Source organism: Ammospiza nelsoni, chromosome 2 (assembly GCF_027579445.1).
Source record: "Ammospiza nelsoni isolate bAmmNel1 chromosome 2, bAmmNel1.pri, whole genome shotgun sequence".
In the NCBI taxonomy this organism is placed as follows: domain Eukaryota; kingdom Metazoa; phylum Chordata; class Aves; order Passeriformes; family Passerellidae; genus Ammospiza; species Ammospiza nelsoni.
This window is the reverse complement of record NC_080634.1, coordinates 80,187,540-80,206,759: the sequence shown is the minus strand read 5'-3', so window position 1 is coordinate 80,206,759 and position 19,220 is coordinate 80,187,540. Positions and strand designations below refer to the sequence as shown.

General features: G+C 41.2%; 1 protein-coding gene across 7 annotated transcripts in view; it reads left to right on the top strand.

Moving 5' to 3' along the window:
• The first annotated feature begins 690 nt into the window (after positions 1-690).
• Positions 691-19,220, top strand: part of DOCK9 (dedicator of cytokinesis 9) — a 113,137-nt gene continuing 94,607 nt past the window's right edge. For 3 of the 7 annotated variants that reach the window (XM_059466417.1, XM_059466413.1, XM_059466410.1), the window contains exon 1: positions 691-871. In XM_059466417.1, the coding sequence (XP_059322400.1) occupies positions 758-871 (114 nt within the window). In that variant the 5' untranslated portion in view covers positions 691-757. Of the gene's footprint in view, positions 872-18,569; positions 18,931-19,220 lie in introns of those variants that run through there. The other 4 variants (XM_059466411.1, XM_059466408.1, XM_059466414.1 and 1 more) reach the window with 2 other exon arrangements.

The window sequence follows — 19,220 nt, the reverse complement described above, 5'->3', positions numbered from 1 at the left end:
CTGCTCAGCACTACCGAGCACAGCCTGGCTCCATCCTTTGCCACCCTCCCTTCAACACTGATAGACGTTCATGATGTCCCGTCTCAGTCTTCTGTTCTCGCGGCTGAACAGGCCCAGCTCCCTCAGCCTGTTCTCACACGAGAGATGCTCCAGTCCCTCTCATCTTTGCTCCCCTCCGCTGGACCCGCTCCAGGACTCCCCGGCACCGTACTGGACACAGCACTGCACCAGGGCTGAGTAGCGGGCAGGATGCCTCGCTCCCCCGGGCAGGTACAACCAGCAGCAGCGGCGGCGGCAGCGCGGGCAGCAGCCCCGGCCGAGGCACCGCCACAGAGGAGCCGCCACCGCCGCTCCCGCCGGGGCGGGGCCGCTCGCAGGCGGCAACTTCCGGCTCGGCCCGGCCCCGCCCCGCCGCAGCCCCGGCTCCGCGCCGGGCCAATGGGGGCGCGGAGCCGCAGCCGGGCAGGTAACCCGGCGGCCAATCAGAAGGGCGCTGCGGGAACAGGTGGGCACGGCGAGGCCCCGCCCCCCGCCCCGCTGGCGGCCGCGCCAATCGGGGCAGGGAGGGAAGCGGGGAGGGAGGGGCTGCCCGCGGCTCCCGGCGGCGGCGGGGCTGCGCTCCCTGCCCGCCCTGCCCGCCCCCCGACGGCCAGCCCCGGCTGTCCGGCTGCCCGTCCGTCCGTCCGTCCGGCGGCCGCGCCGGGAGGGCTGCGGCGGCCTCGCGCCGAGGGAGGGAGGGAGCGCGGAGGCAGCAGCCATGGCACTCGTGGCTCCGGAGACTCGGAAGTTCACGCGGGCGCTGAGCAAGCCCGGCACGGCGGCCGAGCTGCGGCAGAGCGTCTCCGAGGTGGTGCGCGGCTCCGTCCTCCTGGTGAGTGCGGCGGCGGCCCGGGCGGGGCTCCGGGCCGGGCCTGGCGGGGCTGCGGCGGCGGCCCCCGGGAGCGGACGGGCCCTTTGATCCCCGGCGGGCTGTCACGGCGGCGGGCGGGCTCTGATCCCTCTGCGGCGGGCCGAGGTGCGGGGCGGGCGCTGCCGGCCGCGGGGGATGCGGCTCCCGGCGGGCACGGCCGGGCGCTCCCGCCGCTCCCCGCAAACTTCACCTGTGGAGCGGGCGGCTGGCGCCCGGCCTGACGGGACACGGCCGCTTTCGCGTGTGTCGAAATTGCGGCGCGAAAGTCATCTTTCATCTCGCTGCTCTCTTTACTACTAAGATGCAGCTTTTCGTTGTGTCGTGCGGAATGGAAGATGAGCGCTGGCAAGTGCAGCAGGGATGTTTTGGTGTGTTGTTTATCCCGCTGTCCTGTACCCTGCTCGCACATGGTTGCTGCTCTCTCCAGTGCACAGTTGGGCGCGTTCATTTAATTGAAACTGCTGAAAGTAAATTTGTGTAAATAGTTGTCTAAACCAGGCGTTTTAGTTTAAAGAAGGCTGAGAGGGCATCTCACCTGTGCATATAAATATCTCAAAGGCAGGTGTTAAGAGAATGGTGCCAAACTGTTTTCAGTGGTGCCCAGTAAAAGGACAAGGAGCAATGGCCATAAACACGAGAATTTCCACCTCAAGATGAGGGAGAACTTCTTTCCATTGAGGATGGCAGACCACTGGAACAGGCTTCCCAGGGAGCTCATGGAGTTTCCCTCTCTGGAGACATTTGAAACCCACTTGGGTGTGTTGCTGTGTCACCTCCTGCAGGTGACATGCCTTGGCAGGGGGTTTGGACTAGATGATCTCCAGGAGCCCTTTCCAATCCTAAGAATTTAATTCTGTCCAATGCTGTACTGAGGCTGCAGGTGATGACATCTTAAACAGCCTCAGTAAGACTTTCCAGGGTTTCTCTCCTGGGACTCTTATTCATGGTATGCATTTGTTTTCTTTGCGGTTTTGTTATCTCCAAGGGGAATGTTTCAGTAAGCATTTAACTCTGCGTAAGTGAAGAAGTTTTGGTGCTGGCATTCCTGATACTGGAAGCTGATCTGTCCTTTCTTCTTTGCTCTTGCTAAGTATGATCTTGTCTTTTTTTAAACCTCCTGTTGGGACAGTGTCTTGTCATAGGCGTGTGTTTTGAGAGTAACAAATGCTGTAGCTGTGATTTAAAAAGACAGTGGCTCTAAAACTAAATTGCCCTTTACTCATCTATGCATCACAGAATTTTTAAAACATGCAGGGTTCAGAGTCTTCCTGGATACTGACAGCTTTCCACAAGGTGCTAGCACATCTACATGGAGTGAACATCCAAATATGTTAACACTTCTCCAGGGACCAAGTACTTACAGGGATCTGTGGAAAAAGAGTATACGTATTTTAAAATACTTTTAGTTTTGGGGGAGCACAAAGGAGATTTGGGTATTGTCATGACATAAATGGGTTTTTTGCAGTAGTCTGCAAACCTGCCATTCCCTCCTCTGCCTTTAGAAGGTTTAACCTTCGGTCACTCATGACTATTGTCAGTGAGTTGGAAAATATTTATGTGCATCTTTAATTAATTCAGGTTGACCATAATAATGGCGAACCTGGATTAATTAAATTATTAAGTACGTAATAGGGTGATAGGCACTAATATCCCAGGTGTTTTTATGCTGTCACAGCAGCGTGTTCTGCAGAATTTTATGGAGATTAAAGAATTGATGGTGTGGAGTGATGTGCTGAGCTTATCCTGGATAAGTTCTTCATCAGCATTTTAGAGAGCAGAAGGGGTGACTTGCCATTCATGGTGACTTAACATTCATGTCAGGTTTTTGATCCTTTTATGTTAACTTGATGCATGAAGCTGAATCCCCATCTCCCTCACTTAGTCTTGTGCTGAAGTTCACCTTCTTGTTTCAGCTGTATTTTACCCAGGCTGCTGTGTCTCTCTTACTATCAGTGCTGTTCTTTTTATCACTGAACTCCAATGTTCTTGTGCACACACTGTTTAAATAATGAAATAAAAGGCTAGTAATTGCAAGTTTACATTTGCATTTTCTTCCTCATGTTAATATACTGTAACTCTTTTTGTTGAACATTGACATTTAGAATGAAATAGTACTTTTTTTAAAGGAGAAATTTCGGTGGGATAGTATTGTTTTATAGTCTGCTATAGGAGACTTAACAAAAAATATTTGCATCTCTAAGTTTGACAGGTTAACCTGTTTCTTATCTGTTGGAGGTTCTGGGCTTTGTTATCTGAACAATCTCGTAGGCTGACCTGGTGAAAATACAAGTCTTACCAGTGTTAGAGTAGTTGTGGAATGCTCTGTTCAGATGTCGGACTTTAAAGTAAAGGAGACCCACTTTCCTTCCCAAGCTGCCTCTCACAGCTCTTTGATATAGCACTTTCCCAGGATTTTTTCAACTGAGTTGTCAACAAATTGTCATGCTTAAAACATAGTCCAGCACTGGTTACTAAAGGGATCTTACTGTCATCACTTGCCCATAAGCAAGTGCTGAGGATTTCCAGTACTGAAACACTGCTGTTGGCCATTGACTAGTGGTGCTGTGTAGAATCTGGAGGTAGGAAGGAATTAATTCCAACTAGCAGTTCATGGTGGATGGTCTGTCCAGATCTTTACAACCAGCTATTGCTTTGGACTGTACATCTCTGCAGCAGGATGTACTGAGCAGTGATGCAAAACATGCAGTCATTACTTGCAGTAGCAGATAAATGGGAACTACGAATCTCTCTGAGCTTGAGTAGATTCTGTGAGTTGCTATTGTGGCTACTGTTTAACAGTTCCATCCATTTTTACAATCAACAATGTGTGGCTAGATTAAAAAGGGAAAAGAAAAGCTTTGCCCATATTTAATGAGGTTTATTAGATCACATTACTAAAATATGCTTATTTTTTTCCATTTTATTAATGTCCTTGAGATTATATTGATGAAAGAGAACTGAAAACCACATGTCAGCAGGATAGTGTGGTATATCTTAAATTTTCAGATAGCTCTTCATTGGATCTGAAAGTCAGAGACTTTCAGCCAGTTGACAGACTAAATAACTTGACTGTGTAGTAAAAAACATGAAGCAGATGTGGTTTGCCAAGCTAGTTTTCATCACAGAATGAAGCAAGCTGTCTTGTCAGCATTTGACATCTCATACATTCTCTCTGTTGGATATAGTTTGCTGAACCAACAAGTACAGTTTGGTTGGCTGAAAGGAAATCTTGTTATTTGGCAATCAGCTTTTCACTGTGTTCTAAGGCCCATAATGCATTTCTTGATTATTTGGATTCAGTTTTTATATTTTCTGCTTGACAGTAGCATCCCTGCTGAATATCCTCTTGTGCATTGTTGATGTTGTTTTGACTTCAGACTTGTCATGTGACTTAATTTGATGCCTCTGGCCACCCAAATACATTTATGTCTGAGAGGGAAGATTATGGGAATGACAAGTGTGTCTCTTAAACCAGCAATCTTGCCAAGAGCAGTTTTCAATGCAGTTTTAGTATTATGCATAATTGAAAGTGATGTCTTTAAGTGATGATGAGTTACTCAAAGCATGTTGCATACAGATCAGTGTCTTGTTCAGTAGTATGTTAATGATAACTCATCTCAGTGACAAAATTACTCTACATTAGGGTTATTTGTAATAATATACCTATATTAGAGCTGACATTTAAGGATAATAAGCAATTAAGATAATGTTTGGCCTGTGAAATTTGATCTGCTTTAGCCTAGCTGTAAATAAAATGCCTTTGTTGAATGTGCAGATAATGAAAATGATAAAATATGCCAAATAATGCAGCAAAAGTTGTTTTCCCCATGTCAAAATTAATATTATACAGAAGAAATTTGCGATATGGGAAATAAGATGAAATCTGAGAGATTCCCAAATTGCTCTATACATTTCTTCTTTTTGATTTGGATATGTAAAATATATTTTAATTATTTAAAGGCTAGGACTGTATCTTAAGACAATCTTGGGCTTCATACATTAAGTTCAGATACCTGATGGAGCTCTTGAGTTCTAAAACTCTTTCAGAAATTCAGCTTTTCAGACATGGTAGAAAATCAGTATATCACAAAGGAAATGGTTGCATCTCCTACTAAGCTTTTGATCTCGAATTCATTGGTATTCTTTCTTTTCTTTGTAAGAAGACTTATGTCAACTTGGTCCTTCCAATCCTGATCTCTGCTTCCTGTGAATCTCAACTCCATAAGAAAGGATGGTGAGGTGCACTCTATGCTGTGTTATTGCCAAGTTTTTAATACAATGTTTCCCCAAAAATACTGGGAGGATTATGTAGTATTTATTTTGGGGTTGGCATTTTCCTTTCTGATTCCTGTATCATTTCATATGCTGTGTGCACAGAGTGCTTCTCTCCACAGCAGCTTTTCTGTATGTGATGAGCAGAGTATTTGGATCCTCATTAAGTGCCAGATTTCAGTTGTAGTGTGTCTACAAAAGAGGGTTGACGGCTTCCTTTAGCCAAGTAGGAATTAAAAGTGGTATGTAAAGGGATGAGGAAGGACTGGGATCTTTTAGAGTTGATGGGTACAGAAAAGCAGGAAACAAAGATGAAGCTTGAGCTGTCTGTACATGGAATGTGAAATTGTATACATAAGGAATTTGGAAGCAGCAAATTGTTATGAATGGATGAATAAAAGCAGGGAGATGTGAACTGACACTCAAGATTTTAAAGGAAAAATTGTTGCTGGCAATGAACATCACCATAACATATTTCATCTTGTAGGAACGTGCTAAAAATGGTGATGCTAATTCAGTCACTCTGAACTGCTGAACTTTCTTTACCTGGGGGAAAAAGCTTAGTCCTTGACCCTAAGAAGTTATTTTAGTTTATGGTATGTACTGCTTACCTTTTGTAAAGGAAATAAAAATACTCAGAGAATAAGATATTTTTAATAAAGGTGCTAATTTTATTTCTGCAAAGTGCAATATATAAACCTTTTGGATTTGGTACAAGATGGTAGAACACTTCTGGAAAGTCGATACTGCAAAGAGGACTCACTGGGTGTGATAGATGTTTCTGTGATTGTAAAGATTCAGAGGCTGGACTACAGTACTAAAGTTTCTATTAAGAAATACCATTAAACTTATTTGAATATTAAAATTCTTGCTCAGGAAGGCAATTTTAAAAACAAAATACAGGACAGTTGAGTTTCTATGTGAACAGGTAGACGTTTAAACTTTCAACAACATTAGATCATTCTTGTAAGGTGCAATTTCTTTTTTTATTATTTTCTGGATTTTTTTTTCTTTCCTGCTAAACAAGGATAATTATGTTTAAGATAGAAGAATAAGTACTTTATATAAGTAGTTTTCTATTGCAGCAAATGTCAGATATACCTGATGCTGTTTTGGGTTTTCCATCTTACTCAATATGGGATACCACAGCATACCTTATCTTTCCTCTCTTCCTCCTACTCATGCCCTTTAATCCTCAATCAGGATGTTTCTATCTCATTGGAAGTAGAACTCATTACACCTACATTTAAACTTGGGACTTTCACAACTCAGTGATTATTTTTTAAGACCTTGTGCAATTAACTTAAAAGCATGTATCTGACTTAAAGTCATTGGTTGTGCTACATTATGCTTCAATGCAAATGCTTCCAAAAGGTTTGTAACCACTCATCTTGAAAACTAGTGTAAACTGTCTTTTCTGTTGCATAGATGTGAATGCTCAAGTCATTTTTAAGCCTGTGTGGTCACTGGGCTCTCTTGTGAGTAGTGTGTACCTGAGATTAGATGACCATCAGAGATATCAATGTGTATGCAAGATGAACCATTTGTGAACTAGTTAATTTTGCCAGATATTTGTATTTTTGAGGTAACTTGGAGATTCTGACAAATTCATGTTGGTCTGCTCTAAAAATAATGAGAAGTTATTAATAAGTTATTGAAGCAAACAAGGGGAGGTCAGTTTTCAAGATAGCAAGCAGCTTGATTGTGGCCTCCTGAAAAATGTATGGCCTATATTGCTTTAATTTAAGAATTTTTGTAATTGTTAGAGGTGGTTTGATGCCATGGTTCTTTATGGAGATAAAAGGTGCAGTAACATCTTCTGTGTTGGTGTTCAGGGAGCTTTCATTTAGACCTGAAGTTTCTGATGGTGGCTGAAGACCTTACCATTGCAATGACTATAAAAATAATATGTATTAAAATAATATATATGTAAAACTTCTTTCCTTAGCTCGTGTTTATTTTTTATTTTGAAATTGTACAGTCTCAAGTACTTCATTGAGCTTGGGTACTCCATCATTTTACGAGAGTAAAGACAAATCCATTTTCCCTTGCCCCTCCTTTGATTGTCTGTGTCCATGGAGAGGATTAATTATGCAAGGCAGAAAAGTTGCAGGAGTAGTCCATGAATGACACAACACTTTTCTCATTGAAGTATTTTTGAAATAACTTATTTCTAAAGACAAGAAGATACTCCAATAATTCTGGTCAGGTAGCTTATTCAAGACCTTAATTTAGAAGATGGATGGATAGATGGATAGATTGATTGATTTGTGAAAGGTGGCTTGCATTCTGTCTTAGTCCAGAGGCACTGATGTCTTTGATCTCTTAAATTTAATAATCTATGAGGTAGTGGTAGCTATTGCATCTTGAGAAAGGTACAGGTTTGGTTTTTTAAAATTTTATTTTATTGTAAGTAAAGTTCTTTTTGTGAGAATGAAAGTAAACATGTATTATCTCAAAATAGAGATTTCTTCTGGCACTAAAAGTGCAATAAATTAACACACATTGAAACCTAACCCTTTTAACATTAAGGACTAGATTTCTTATATTAAGCAAGGGCTAGAATTCCATTGGTGGAATTGACTCTGCTTTAGGAAAAAGTGTGCTAGGTTATCTGAAGGGCTTCAGAAAGTTGATCAGAAACTCTGAATGGGGTTTTATGAAGAAAGCTCTTGTGGACCAAAAAGGTTTGGTCAGAGAAATTCAACATGTGTTGCTGGTGTTGTCTTCTAGTTACACTCCCATTGTGACCATTTGGGAGAAATAGCAGCTTTGCTGCAGATACATTAAGAAAATAAAAAGTCTTAATCTGACTGCAAAGAGTGAGGGATGGGATTCCCTGTTAGTGTAAGGATGGATGGCTGCATCTGTTACAGCAGTTTGTCATCTCCCCATCTGTGCCAATGAATCAGGTGTAAGGGGAGGAATGGGGAATCCAGGCACTGTCTTCTGTGTTCTCCTGCTGGGTCCAGAGATTCCTAGCAGTTCAAGTGAGGGGAAAAGTGAGGAAGAAGAAACCAAAAGCCTTTGTTAAAAAGTCTGGATCTGGCACCTCAAGCTGGTGAAACTAACCATTCCATTCTGTGACTAGGCAGTGTTACCTTAGGCCTAGTGGTGAATATCCATAATATTAAAAAAAAAAAAAAAAAAAAAAAAAGCAGCAGATAACTTCTCTCCAAGGGATGCAAAGGAGTGCCGTGGTTCTGTCTCACAGTCCCAGGCTGCCTGAGCCTGGAAGGGACCTTTGGAGGTCAATTGGTCCAACTCTCTCCCTCAAGCAGTGTCACTTAGAGCCAGTTGCCAAGGCTGTGTCCAGGGAGCTTTTGAGGATCTCCAAGGATGGAGACTCCACAACTTCTCTGGGCAGCCTGTGCCAGTGCTTGGTCACCTTCACAGTGAAAAAGTGTTCCCTCATGTTGAGAGGCAGCTCTTGTGTTTCAGGCTGTGCCCGTTGCCTCGAGCCCTGTCACTGAGCATCCCTGAGCTGAGCCTGGCTCTGTCCTCTTTGCACCCTCCTTGCAGGTGTTTATACACATTGAGGGGATCCCCTGAGCCTTCTCCAGGCTGAACAGTGCCAGCAGTGTGATTGTCCTCATGGGAGGGTGCTCCAGTTCCTTAATCACCTTTATGGCCCGTTGCTGTGCTCTCTCCAGTACATCCGTGGCTCAAGCAGACTGCAGGCTCTTTCAGACTGGAGTACTTGTTGGTGGCAATGTTAATGGAGGCTTTTCCTGCAATTCTAGTTTTAAACCTCTCGGTCCAGGCCAAGTTTTGGGTTGGGGCCTCTCTGAATAGAAAGGCCCATTTCACTAGAGAACCAGCTAGAATTTTTCTTCAGCTCAGTAGCTGATGAAAAGAATGCCAGGTACCTTTAGAACAACATTTGTAATTCAACCCCTGCAAGCAACTGTGTCAAAACAACAACAACAAAAAAGAACATGAAAGTTCTAGATCATTTTTCAATCTGGAGACTGGAAAGAGGAAGAAATAAGTCAGCTGAGGCTGCACATTGCCTAAAAAATCAGATTCACAGTATTTCTGTGGAAAAGTTAAATGCAAATGCAGACCTTGTTTTGTGCAACATTCTCAGTAACGATAGTTCAGAAAGAAAGTGTCAACCTTATAATTCTGAGCAAGTCAAGGAAATGTGATTTAGACTGGCTTTTTTTCTCCTAACTGTATTTATTGTACTCATGGAAAATTTCTTCTAGTAACAATTCTAGGAAAGAATACTGAAAAATAAAAAATGTAGGACACCAACTCTACAAAAGTAGTCACTTTTCAAAATGATACCTTCCTCTTCTAAACTTGTTTAAAGTTTTCAGGGAAGAATGAACAGTGTTAGTCCTTACAAGTCAAAATTAAATAGTCTTTCTGAAGTTTGTTCTGCTAAGAACCATATTTTTTTTTCATGCAGTGGAAATATCAAGTGACCTCACATAAAATTAGCTAAGCTACCTAAATACGCTTTAAAACACAACTTTTCCCAAAACCCAAATAAAACAAGAGAAACAATGCCAAACCGCCCAAAATGAAAAAAAAAAACCAAGGGAGATGAACTCATAAATGTAGTCACAACAAACCTGAGAAGGAGTAATGCTGATCCATAGCTGCTAGGGTTCAGAGAAGCCTGTAATATAGATCCATCAGTGTAAATAAATAATCCTTAGCTGCTGCTTTGTGTACTTCTGTGTGTTTTTTGATACTCAGGTGGAGCTATTGACTTAAGAAGAAATGGCACGTTGACAGACACTGATCTGGGTTTGGAAATTTGAAGCATAGATGGAACTGTTTTTAGTACTTCCAGGTTCTCTGTGGGTGGGGAGGAGTTGCTTGTTGAATTCAGAGATAAGACAGGAGCTTATATTTTGACTACTATAAAATTATTCTCCCAACAAAGAGTGGGAGAATTGAAATTAGAATAGATAAAGCTTGCATAAGTTGAAGTAGAGAAAGCATTTAAAGATCAAGTTACATGAGTGCAGGATGTAATACATTTTACTTGTTATAACACCCAAATTGTAAAGTAGTTAATTTCAGGAGCCTGGAATTCGACGTGACTGAGTTTATAGACATAAAATTTGGTTTCAGCCTGCAAATCCAGAGCCTCCACTGCCTTTGGATGCTTTAGTTTTGATATGGAGATACATGATCTTGCTACCTTACTGGTTACCCAATACACAGCTGCCCTTCATGGGCTGGAGGGAGTGCTGAAACATACATGAATGAGAAGGTGGGTGCTCCACAGAAAGAGCTGGGTTTCCCATGGAGAAGTGAATGTCAGTAAGATAGTTCTTGTTCTCATTTTAACAGGTTTGTCAAGAAATCAAAAGTCAAATGGAAATGCTGTGGGTGTCAACATACAGAAAATAGGCTTGAGTTTTAAGGTGATGGAAGGGTTGTCATCCATTTCCTAGTTTGATCACATTGACAATACTATTTGTCAATCACACTCTGTTCTTTAATGTTGCATAATGGTCTTTATATCCTTGGTTTCAGGAGTCTTGTCCTTCACCAGGGTGCTGATTCTGACAGAGAATCTGCTTGCCCTTCACTTCATGCCTTTCTGGGCTTGTTTGTAGCCATGTTGGTAAGGGACTACCAGGCAGCTGAATGATACAGAAGGGAAGCTTTGTGGAAATAAGATAGAAAGTGATCTCACCTAGCCCATGTCTCATTTTTCCCAGTACAGTGATGTTGTCAAGTGGCATTTCAGATGTCTTTCTGCCAGGCATATCTGCACCCACTTGCACTGGCACTTATATGTGCAGTGTCATGTCATCTCATCTGGTAGGTGGTTTACCTGAAAATTGTAGTAGTATGTTTGTCTTTAAGGCATGTTCAAGGAGGCCACACTGTCACTGTTTGCTTATCCAAAAGGGATTTTAAATCTGTGTTGGTCCTCAAACGTCAGTGAGTTTAAAAAGAGCATTCAGGTTAATGAATAGATGACACACATCATAATTATTTGAAGGATGCTATTCTAGTTTCCTGCAGAAATTGTCCTGGGATTCTTGCTTGCCAGGCTTGTTATCACTTTGGAGTTATTTGCCTGGTATTGTATATAGCTTAATGTGGTTGTTATATTAATTTCTTCCCAGCCAGAGCATACAACATGATCCAGTAAGTTTTTCCTCACATTAAATATAAGGTTCCTATTAGGAAAGAAAGATCCACTAATCCTGCTGTATGCAGTCTTGCTGATAAAGTTCAAGGGACAATACACCCAGCATAATATTTTGGCAGCAATTCATCTCCTGTTGGGGAAGTTGGAACTTGTTCCTGGCATAGCTCGGAACAAAGGAAAGGAGAAAGACCTGAACCTGAATGACCTTCTTAGACAAACTGAAAGTAAAAAAAGGATGTTTGAGCCTGAAGTTTCTGCTGCTCTTACCTGAATACAGTAAGCTTGATTAAAAAATGGATTTTTTTTTCCCTAGTCTGCTGTATTGTTGACCATTATTTATTCCATCATAGTTTCATAATAAAATAATATCCTGTAATTACTGTCTTGGTTTGTAGCTCTCTGATGGAAATAATATTCTGTTATGGTTATTGTATCAGCTACTTAAAATCTCAGAATAATCACTTTAAGTTCGGGAAGCTGAAAGTTACGTGACCACTAGATGGAGTCCACTGAGCATATTTCAATATCAGAAATCCTGTGTTATGGCTTGCAGAGTTAAAAGGGGTTGGTGTTTTGTGTCTCATGCTTGGCAATAAATGCTCATTTATTCAGTTTAGATCAGCTTGGTCAACTTCCCAGGGTTCTTTGGGTTGTTCTTGGTATGTCTATCCTCAAGGTATATTTAAGTTTGAACTTAAGGCACAGAACTGGCAGATGCCATTGCTCATCTGTGGATCAAAGTGTACTACTCATGTAAGAATGGACCTGTGAGAAGATTGAGCTTTCTGCAGCTCTCAAATATGGAACTTAAAACTATTAGCTAAGATATTTAGCGATTTGCAGCTAGCAGGGCTATAAATCTGTGTGCATCTCTCCATCAGTGCCTATATAATACCAGTCATATGTGTATGTAAGGTTTGAAATAGCATTTCTGAGATTGCTTCATTTATGCCTCCTCGCTTCTCTAAATATATAAAAGGCATAATAGACACAAAAAATACCTTATACAGGTAGGACAGATTAAATATTCCTCCAATTTTCATAAGCATTTCCATTTACTTTTGATCTTTGACATTTGTGGCATCTTGTATGAATGGTAAACTGCCTCTGGTCTTCAGCCTGGTGCTATACTCAGTATGTCTATTGTCATGGTAGCTTTTTGTTTCTGTTGGATGAAAATCTCTTCTTAGGGTCTTGCTGATTGCTCAGATGCTCAGTCAAAATTACTGGGAATTTAACCATGCTGTTCTCGAGACTACTGCTCGAGTAACTACACTGGCTTTCTTCTGAAGGATGAAATTCTTTTGGAGCTTTTGTCTTTCTGTTTCAGTGGTTATTGTGTGGCTATCCAGTTTACCACCACAGAACCATGGAAATACACTTCCTGAAATGCAGATATCTAGAAGTCACCTAGTGCAATCCCCTGCTCAAAACAGATCTGGTAAGAGCAGGTTGTTCAGAGACTGTGACAACCTGGTTGTAATACCCACAAAGATGGAAATACTTTAACCCCAGTAGCTTCATGGTTAAAGAGAAAGTAAATAAATCCTTTTGTGCAAATGGAATATTCTGTTTCTGTTTCCTCTTGTTCTGTGACTGTATCTTCAAGAAGAATCAGGCTCTTCTCTCTAGCTTCCCATTAGGTTTTGCAACAGCAATAAGATTTCCTTTTAGCCTTCACTTAAGGCTGAACTATGCAAGATCCCTTAGATTTTTCTCATATGTGAAACACTATGATGGCTCTCCATTAGACTCAGTCCAATATATCAATATCTTTCTTGTCCAGAGGAGCCTGCTCAGCATGTTCAACTCCCTGTTCAGCAGGATGTCATCCTTATCCCCTCATCCATCCTTATCCACTCATCCAGACCACATCTGGCTAATTGGGCTACGAGGATGCTATGGGAAACTGCCCAAAGCATTCTTTCACTAACAGTATTCAGTGTCCAATGCTGTCTCCTAGTCCACAGAGCCAACCATCACATCACAGAAGACAAACAGGCTGGTCAGGCATAATTTGTTCTGAGTAAATCCATGTGGTCTGCTTGGAACTGATATACATCTCTTACTCTCTATATGTCAAGAAAAGGCTTCCAGGAGGGTTTGCATCATAATTTTCCTGGAGATTGGAGTCGATCTGACCAGCTTGTAGTTTTCCATATTCTCCTTACCATTTTGGAGAGCAACTATGAGGATAACTAAGGATAATCCATATTGAAACACATCTTCTGCACTAGTTTTGACAAATCAAGTGCTTAAGAATTTTAAGACAAAACTCACTGTTGTGGCCACAAAGAAACTTTCAGCATAGTTTCTTCTCTCTGAAGAAACCTTACTTCTTGAAGATAATTACCTGGTAAAACTCTTCTATGAAATCTCCATGCAGCAGTCATTGCAGAAACAGTATTTGCAAAAGGAACTGACATCTGAACTTTTGGTCCTCTGTGAGCACTCCTATTAAGTATGAAGTGTTTGATATACACTTCTTTTTACTCTTGCAGGGCTATTGGAGCTTCAAGTCTTTTCTGCAGCACAGCTTTTTCAGGCAGAAGTGAGTGTGTTGCCTTTGAAATACTGTCATTGGCTGGTTAAGGCACTCCAAAAATGTCAAGTGATGTTGGTTTTCACCTCTGGACTGAGGAGGCTTTAGGGCCCCATCTCTGATGTTCTGAGCCAGTGTACAGGCAGCTGCCAGATGAGAGGTGGTGCTTCTCCGCCTACAGATGCTGTCATGTTTTGTGAAAAGTGGAATTCAGTCAGAATGTGTAAGATCTCTGAGGAACCAGACGTTCAGTCATGTCAAGATGGCATTAGTTTGGGCATTTAAATTGTCATGGGCAACTTTGTAGGTAAAAATACAAGTACCTGCTGCTAATGTTTCAAGAGGTTAAGGATGTTCTTGTGGCTCTTATGCTGGCATTTAGGTGCTTGAATCCTCCCTGAAGTATGCTCTCTTGCAGATAGGGGGCTGTGTCTCTATGAAGTATTTTCCTTTAGTCGAGGCTTTTCTGAAGACAGAAACATGTTTTGTAGTAACCCAGTCAATTGGAAGATCTCCCTAGTTTGACCTCTACCCTCTTAACTGTTTAATTTCTGTCTAGGAGTCTCCAAGTTCTCATTTTGATACTGAGAACTTTATAGGATGAGCTGAAGATTTTATATCAACCGAGGTTGATTCCCTAACCTTCGTATGCATTAAACTTTGTCAAATGGAAACTTGTAAACATTGTTTAGAACTGATTGCTAACACACATTTAATTTGTACCTGTGTCATTATGCTTTCTTGGAACTCATTTGGTTGGCAAAGGATTGCTTTACATGTTGATTTGAAATCCTCCAGTTCCCAAATGCAAAGTGATTATTAGTAATTTACTGTAATCAGAGGAGTGGTTAGGCCCTTAAAGCAATTTTGGTTTTTGGGTGGAAACTAGAACTTCTTTATTACTTTTCCAAAAGAACGTTTCTCAAAAATACATGATCCTGAACAATCTGGAGCTAACACAGCTAAATAATTTTTTTGTCCTCCTGGTGCAGTCAGTGCAGATTGAATATAGTCTATAGCAGGGAGGAGCTTGTTGTTCCCCATATAAATGAGTGGTTTGGCTTAGGGGTGTAATGTTTGCAATTATACTAACACAAATAGCTCGTAAGTCTGCATGCTTTCTGGTGTAGGCCCTTTTGCATAAACCAGAAGAAAGCAGGCATTAGTGTTGTCTCCTCTCTGTAGCCTTGCATTCCTCCCCTCCACTCCCTGCCTTATGGAAAAAAAACCTTTCCGTAACCCAGGCTCAGCTAAAGGCAGTTTGCAATGTGTAGTTTGCTGCTCATATGTACAGTCCAGGCTTGTTCATATATTGATTTGTTCTGCTTTGGTATTTTTACCATTGGATTAAGACTTTTACCTACCTTGAGCTGTCTTTTAGCTCTTTTCAGTGGGCAAAGTGTAAGAATTTTTCCAGCCTCCTGTTTGTCCTGGTTCTGGCCAGGACAGGGTTAATATTTGCAGTAACCAGGAGGGGCATGGCTTTTTCCCAGAGGTTACTCTCTACCACCTTACCTCATTTTCTGGGGACAGGGGAAGGGGTCTGTTGCAGTGGGGATAGTGTGATGATGGTTCTGGTGTAACCAGGGGCGTGTGGTGATCAATTTGTGAACCATTCACCTCATTCTTGTACACTCTTACTAGTATTGCTGCTGTTGCTGTGTTTTCTTATTTAATTGCTGTTTCCAGCAAATTGTTCCTATCTCAGCCTGTGATCTTTGTGCCTCCAGTTCTCCAGCCACCCACATTGTGGAAGAGCAGGGGACAATGAATGAGGAGTGTTTCAATGGCAATGGTTTGGAATGTTTCAGTGGGGACACTAAATTGGGGAATATCTTTACTGAGCCATGACACCATTTCACTTTGAGATGTGAAACTGAAGTGAATAATATTGCATTGTGTCACATTGCTGCCTGGATGTTTGTGCAGTGTGGTTGCTGATTACAATTCAAGGAATCTCCTTAATGAAGGTGGAAACTTCAACTTTGCACCAAATGAATAAAAAATCTGCTTGTTGGCCGACTTCTTTGCATTGTATACTATTCAGGTTTCTCCCACTCCCTGTGGTTTCTTCCTACCCCACATCCCCATAATTATTTCCCTTTCAAGCTCTATTTGGAATCACAGAATCTAAGCTGAGTTGAATGGGACCCACAAGGATCATTGAGTCTGACTCCTGGCCCTGCCCTGGACCATTCCCAAGGATCACACCATGTGCCTGAGAGCATTGTCCAAAAGCTTCTTGAGCTCTGTCAGGCTGGTGCTGTGAGCACTGCCCTGGGGAGCTGTTCCAGGGCCCAAACACCCTCTGGGGGCAGAACCTTTTTCTAATACCCAACCCAAACCTCCCCTGACACAGCTCCAGGCCATTCCCTCACTCCTGTCACTGGTCACCACAGAGAAGAGATCAGTGTCTGCCCCTCCTCTTCCCCTCATGAGGAAGTTCTAGACTGATGAGGATGCTTTTCATGGTGGTGTTACCATTGTGTTGATCCATGTCAGTGTCAGTTGCTGTTTCTAAAATACTGTAGAAACCTGATGCTAAATTTATTCAAGATATAGTTGGAATTAAATTTTCTCCTAATTGGTTTTGAATTAGAACACTTCCCAGGGTCATTTCCAACCTGAGTTAGATTATGGTGTTTGTATTTTCAAATTACATTTTTTGTCTTCTCCATAACCTAGCTAGTATTTTACAAGTAAGGTAATTTTCTAGACATGTGGAAGAACTGTCTAGTGCATGATAACTTGTTGTTAACTGACCTGTTTTTCTCATACTCTCTTAAGGTGTTAGCTACTTTTTCCTTTCTTTTTTTTTTTTTTTTGCTAGAGGCATTTGCTATTACAAAGTCTTTGAAATTGCATGGAAAACCCTCTAATCAGTGCTTCCTTTTAATGATCTCTTAACTTTTGATACCATGTTTGTAACCTGAACTTTGTCAGGTCTCTGTAATCCTACATTTCAGATGGGAACAAAGTGGGCTTCTGCACTAGAAACAGTTAACTTGAATGTATTTTTGGGGAATGCCTTCGGTGGTAATTCCCATGGCTGTTTTCCCTTTCATGTTTGTAAGGATGTCGTTATCTAGCCTTAGTGAATGGAGCACTGCATTTCCCTCACTGACCTACTTCTTCTTTTCAAAGAGGGTAAGATAGGTAGGGAGATGTTGCTGTGCAAGCTTCTTGGTTATGTATGAAGTATCTCTGTCCTTCATAGTAGAATTTATGCCAAATTCTTCACCATGACCTTCTTTGTTCTCCCTTATGGTAAAGCTGCTCATTATCAGCAGAACTGCCTTAAAACAATTGGTATTTCTCCCAGTATGAGAAGTGGTCTAACTTCTGCCTTTCTGAATATGGGACTGACAGGAACTACTTGGATCACTATCTAGTATTGTTGGGTTTTTGGGGTTTTTTATTGATGTGTCTGCATGTTACTGTGTTTTATCTAGATTAGAAATGTAATGAGAAGCATATTGACATGTATTAGCTAGGCAGATGTTAGGGAAAAATGGTATTAAGTCTGAAATATTTATTGAGAAGTATTATTATAGCTTGCAAATATTTCCTTGAGAAGAAAATTTCATGGGGACAAATCTGTAGCTGACATCTTGAATCTGTTTATTCCCTCCCTCCCTCCCTGCTTTTAGTTTAGCTTGTTTTAACTGCACTGCAACAATTGTGGTGCTGTAAGTTCACTTTTTCCAATTTGGTAAGTAAATAAGTGCTTTCAGTTTAGCAGAAATATAAAACTCACCAGCACTCTCTGACAGGGTGACACAGCACTCTTTGTGATGTGGATTGGAACAGTTATTTTTTGCAAATTGTTTACCTTTAAAAGTACTTTTAAAAATTTGACATTTCTTCTCAATGTCAGTTAAAGATATTTATGTGCTTCTACAACAGATACTGTTGCAGCATGTGAACTAGTAGCCTGTAGTGATAAATTCAGTCAGTACAGGTGTGAGTCACTATAAAACCAAGAAATATATGATTTTAATTTTCATTCTATATTTTTGTTTTAGAGGTGGATGTTGATCTGAACTGAAAAACAAACTATCTGTTTGTTTTTCCTTTTCTTTTGTGGTTAAGAAAATTGCAATTATTGCAATTGCAACTGATTATTTGCAGTCAAGGACTGGTAAATTCAGCTTTTGGCAGGTGGGAACTGACAGATCACTTTGCACGTAAGAAAGAAAGGGGAAAGTGAAGACAGTCTTCAGCTCCCTTGTGGTTTGCCTGAACTGATAATAGCATGCTCGGATGTACAGGTTTGATTGAAAGAAGTGTACATAGCATGCTGTTTTCTTTGCAAAGCAGCAGTGATTTAGTATTTCCCCCTCATATTTCCAGTGTTTTATATTGAAGCTTTTTGTTTCAGACATTAAAAAGCACATGTAGGTCAAGTAAAGAAGTGTTTGCCAGTACGAACTCTGTGCTAAGCATTCTGGGAGCCTGCTTTCTTGCAGCAGATGAGGATTCTTTGTGGCTGGCAGCAGAAACTGCAGCAGTATCTTTGCAGTTTCCTTTCATCTTTGATTATGTTCTGAGGATCTCTGAATACAGGAGCTCTTTCCATAACCCCTTGGAATATCTTTTCATCTCTCTGGTGGAGTGCAGCACATGCTGAAAGCCTCCTGTCTTCTGCAGCTGAGGTATCCTCTGCTTTTCGTCGCCCTCTGATTTTTTGTCTTCAGCTGCTGGATTTTTGGCAGTATTTGGCTTAAGCAAATAGGATTACATTTCAGTAGCTGATGGTTTCTAGTCGAGGAACATACTAAATGTGGGACATAATGAGGATTGTACAAAGAAATATTTCTGCAAAGCACAGGAAAATTACTCGAGTCGAGCAACGGAAGAAGACATTCTGCAAAGGCAATCAGGGCTGCTAGAAATGCAAAATTCAACAGATTGGGAATGGGTTGCACGACAAGTGTGATTCTGTTTAAAGGCATTCGTACAGTTTTTGAGAGAAACTGTGGTTATATATGCAAACAGCAAGGGGAAAACAATGCCCTTGAATACACAGCATTCAGCTTGCCAGATGAAGATTCAGAAATATTGATTCATTCATTCCTGGTAAATAAAAACTTGTTTCATTAATAATTTTATCTGCTAATTGAAAGCTAAACTAAAACCAGAATAGCATGTTTATTTAACATCTGCTATGTACAGACATGGATATGTATCTTGTCCTGATATTGTAGGATGTTAGTGCATGTATGTGGCATGTTATGTATGTGTGCATGCAGCTGTAATGTTAAAGCTTAAGATTCATATTCCTTGTATCATTTAGGTACAAGGAATATGAATCTTAAGCTTTAAAGAGTTTCCACTCTGTAATTGTTGTAGAAGACTGTCTGCTCTTA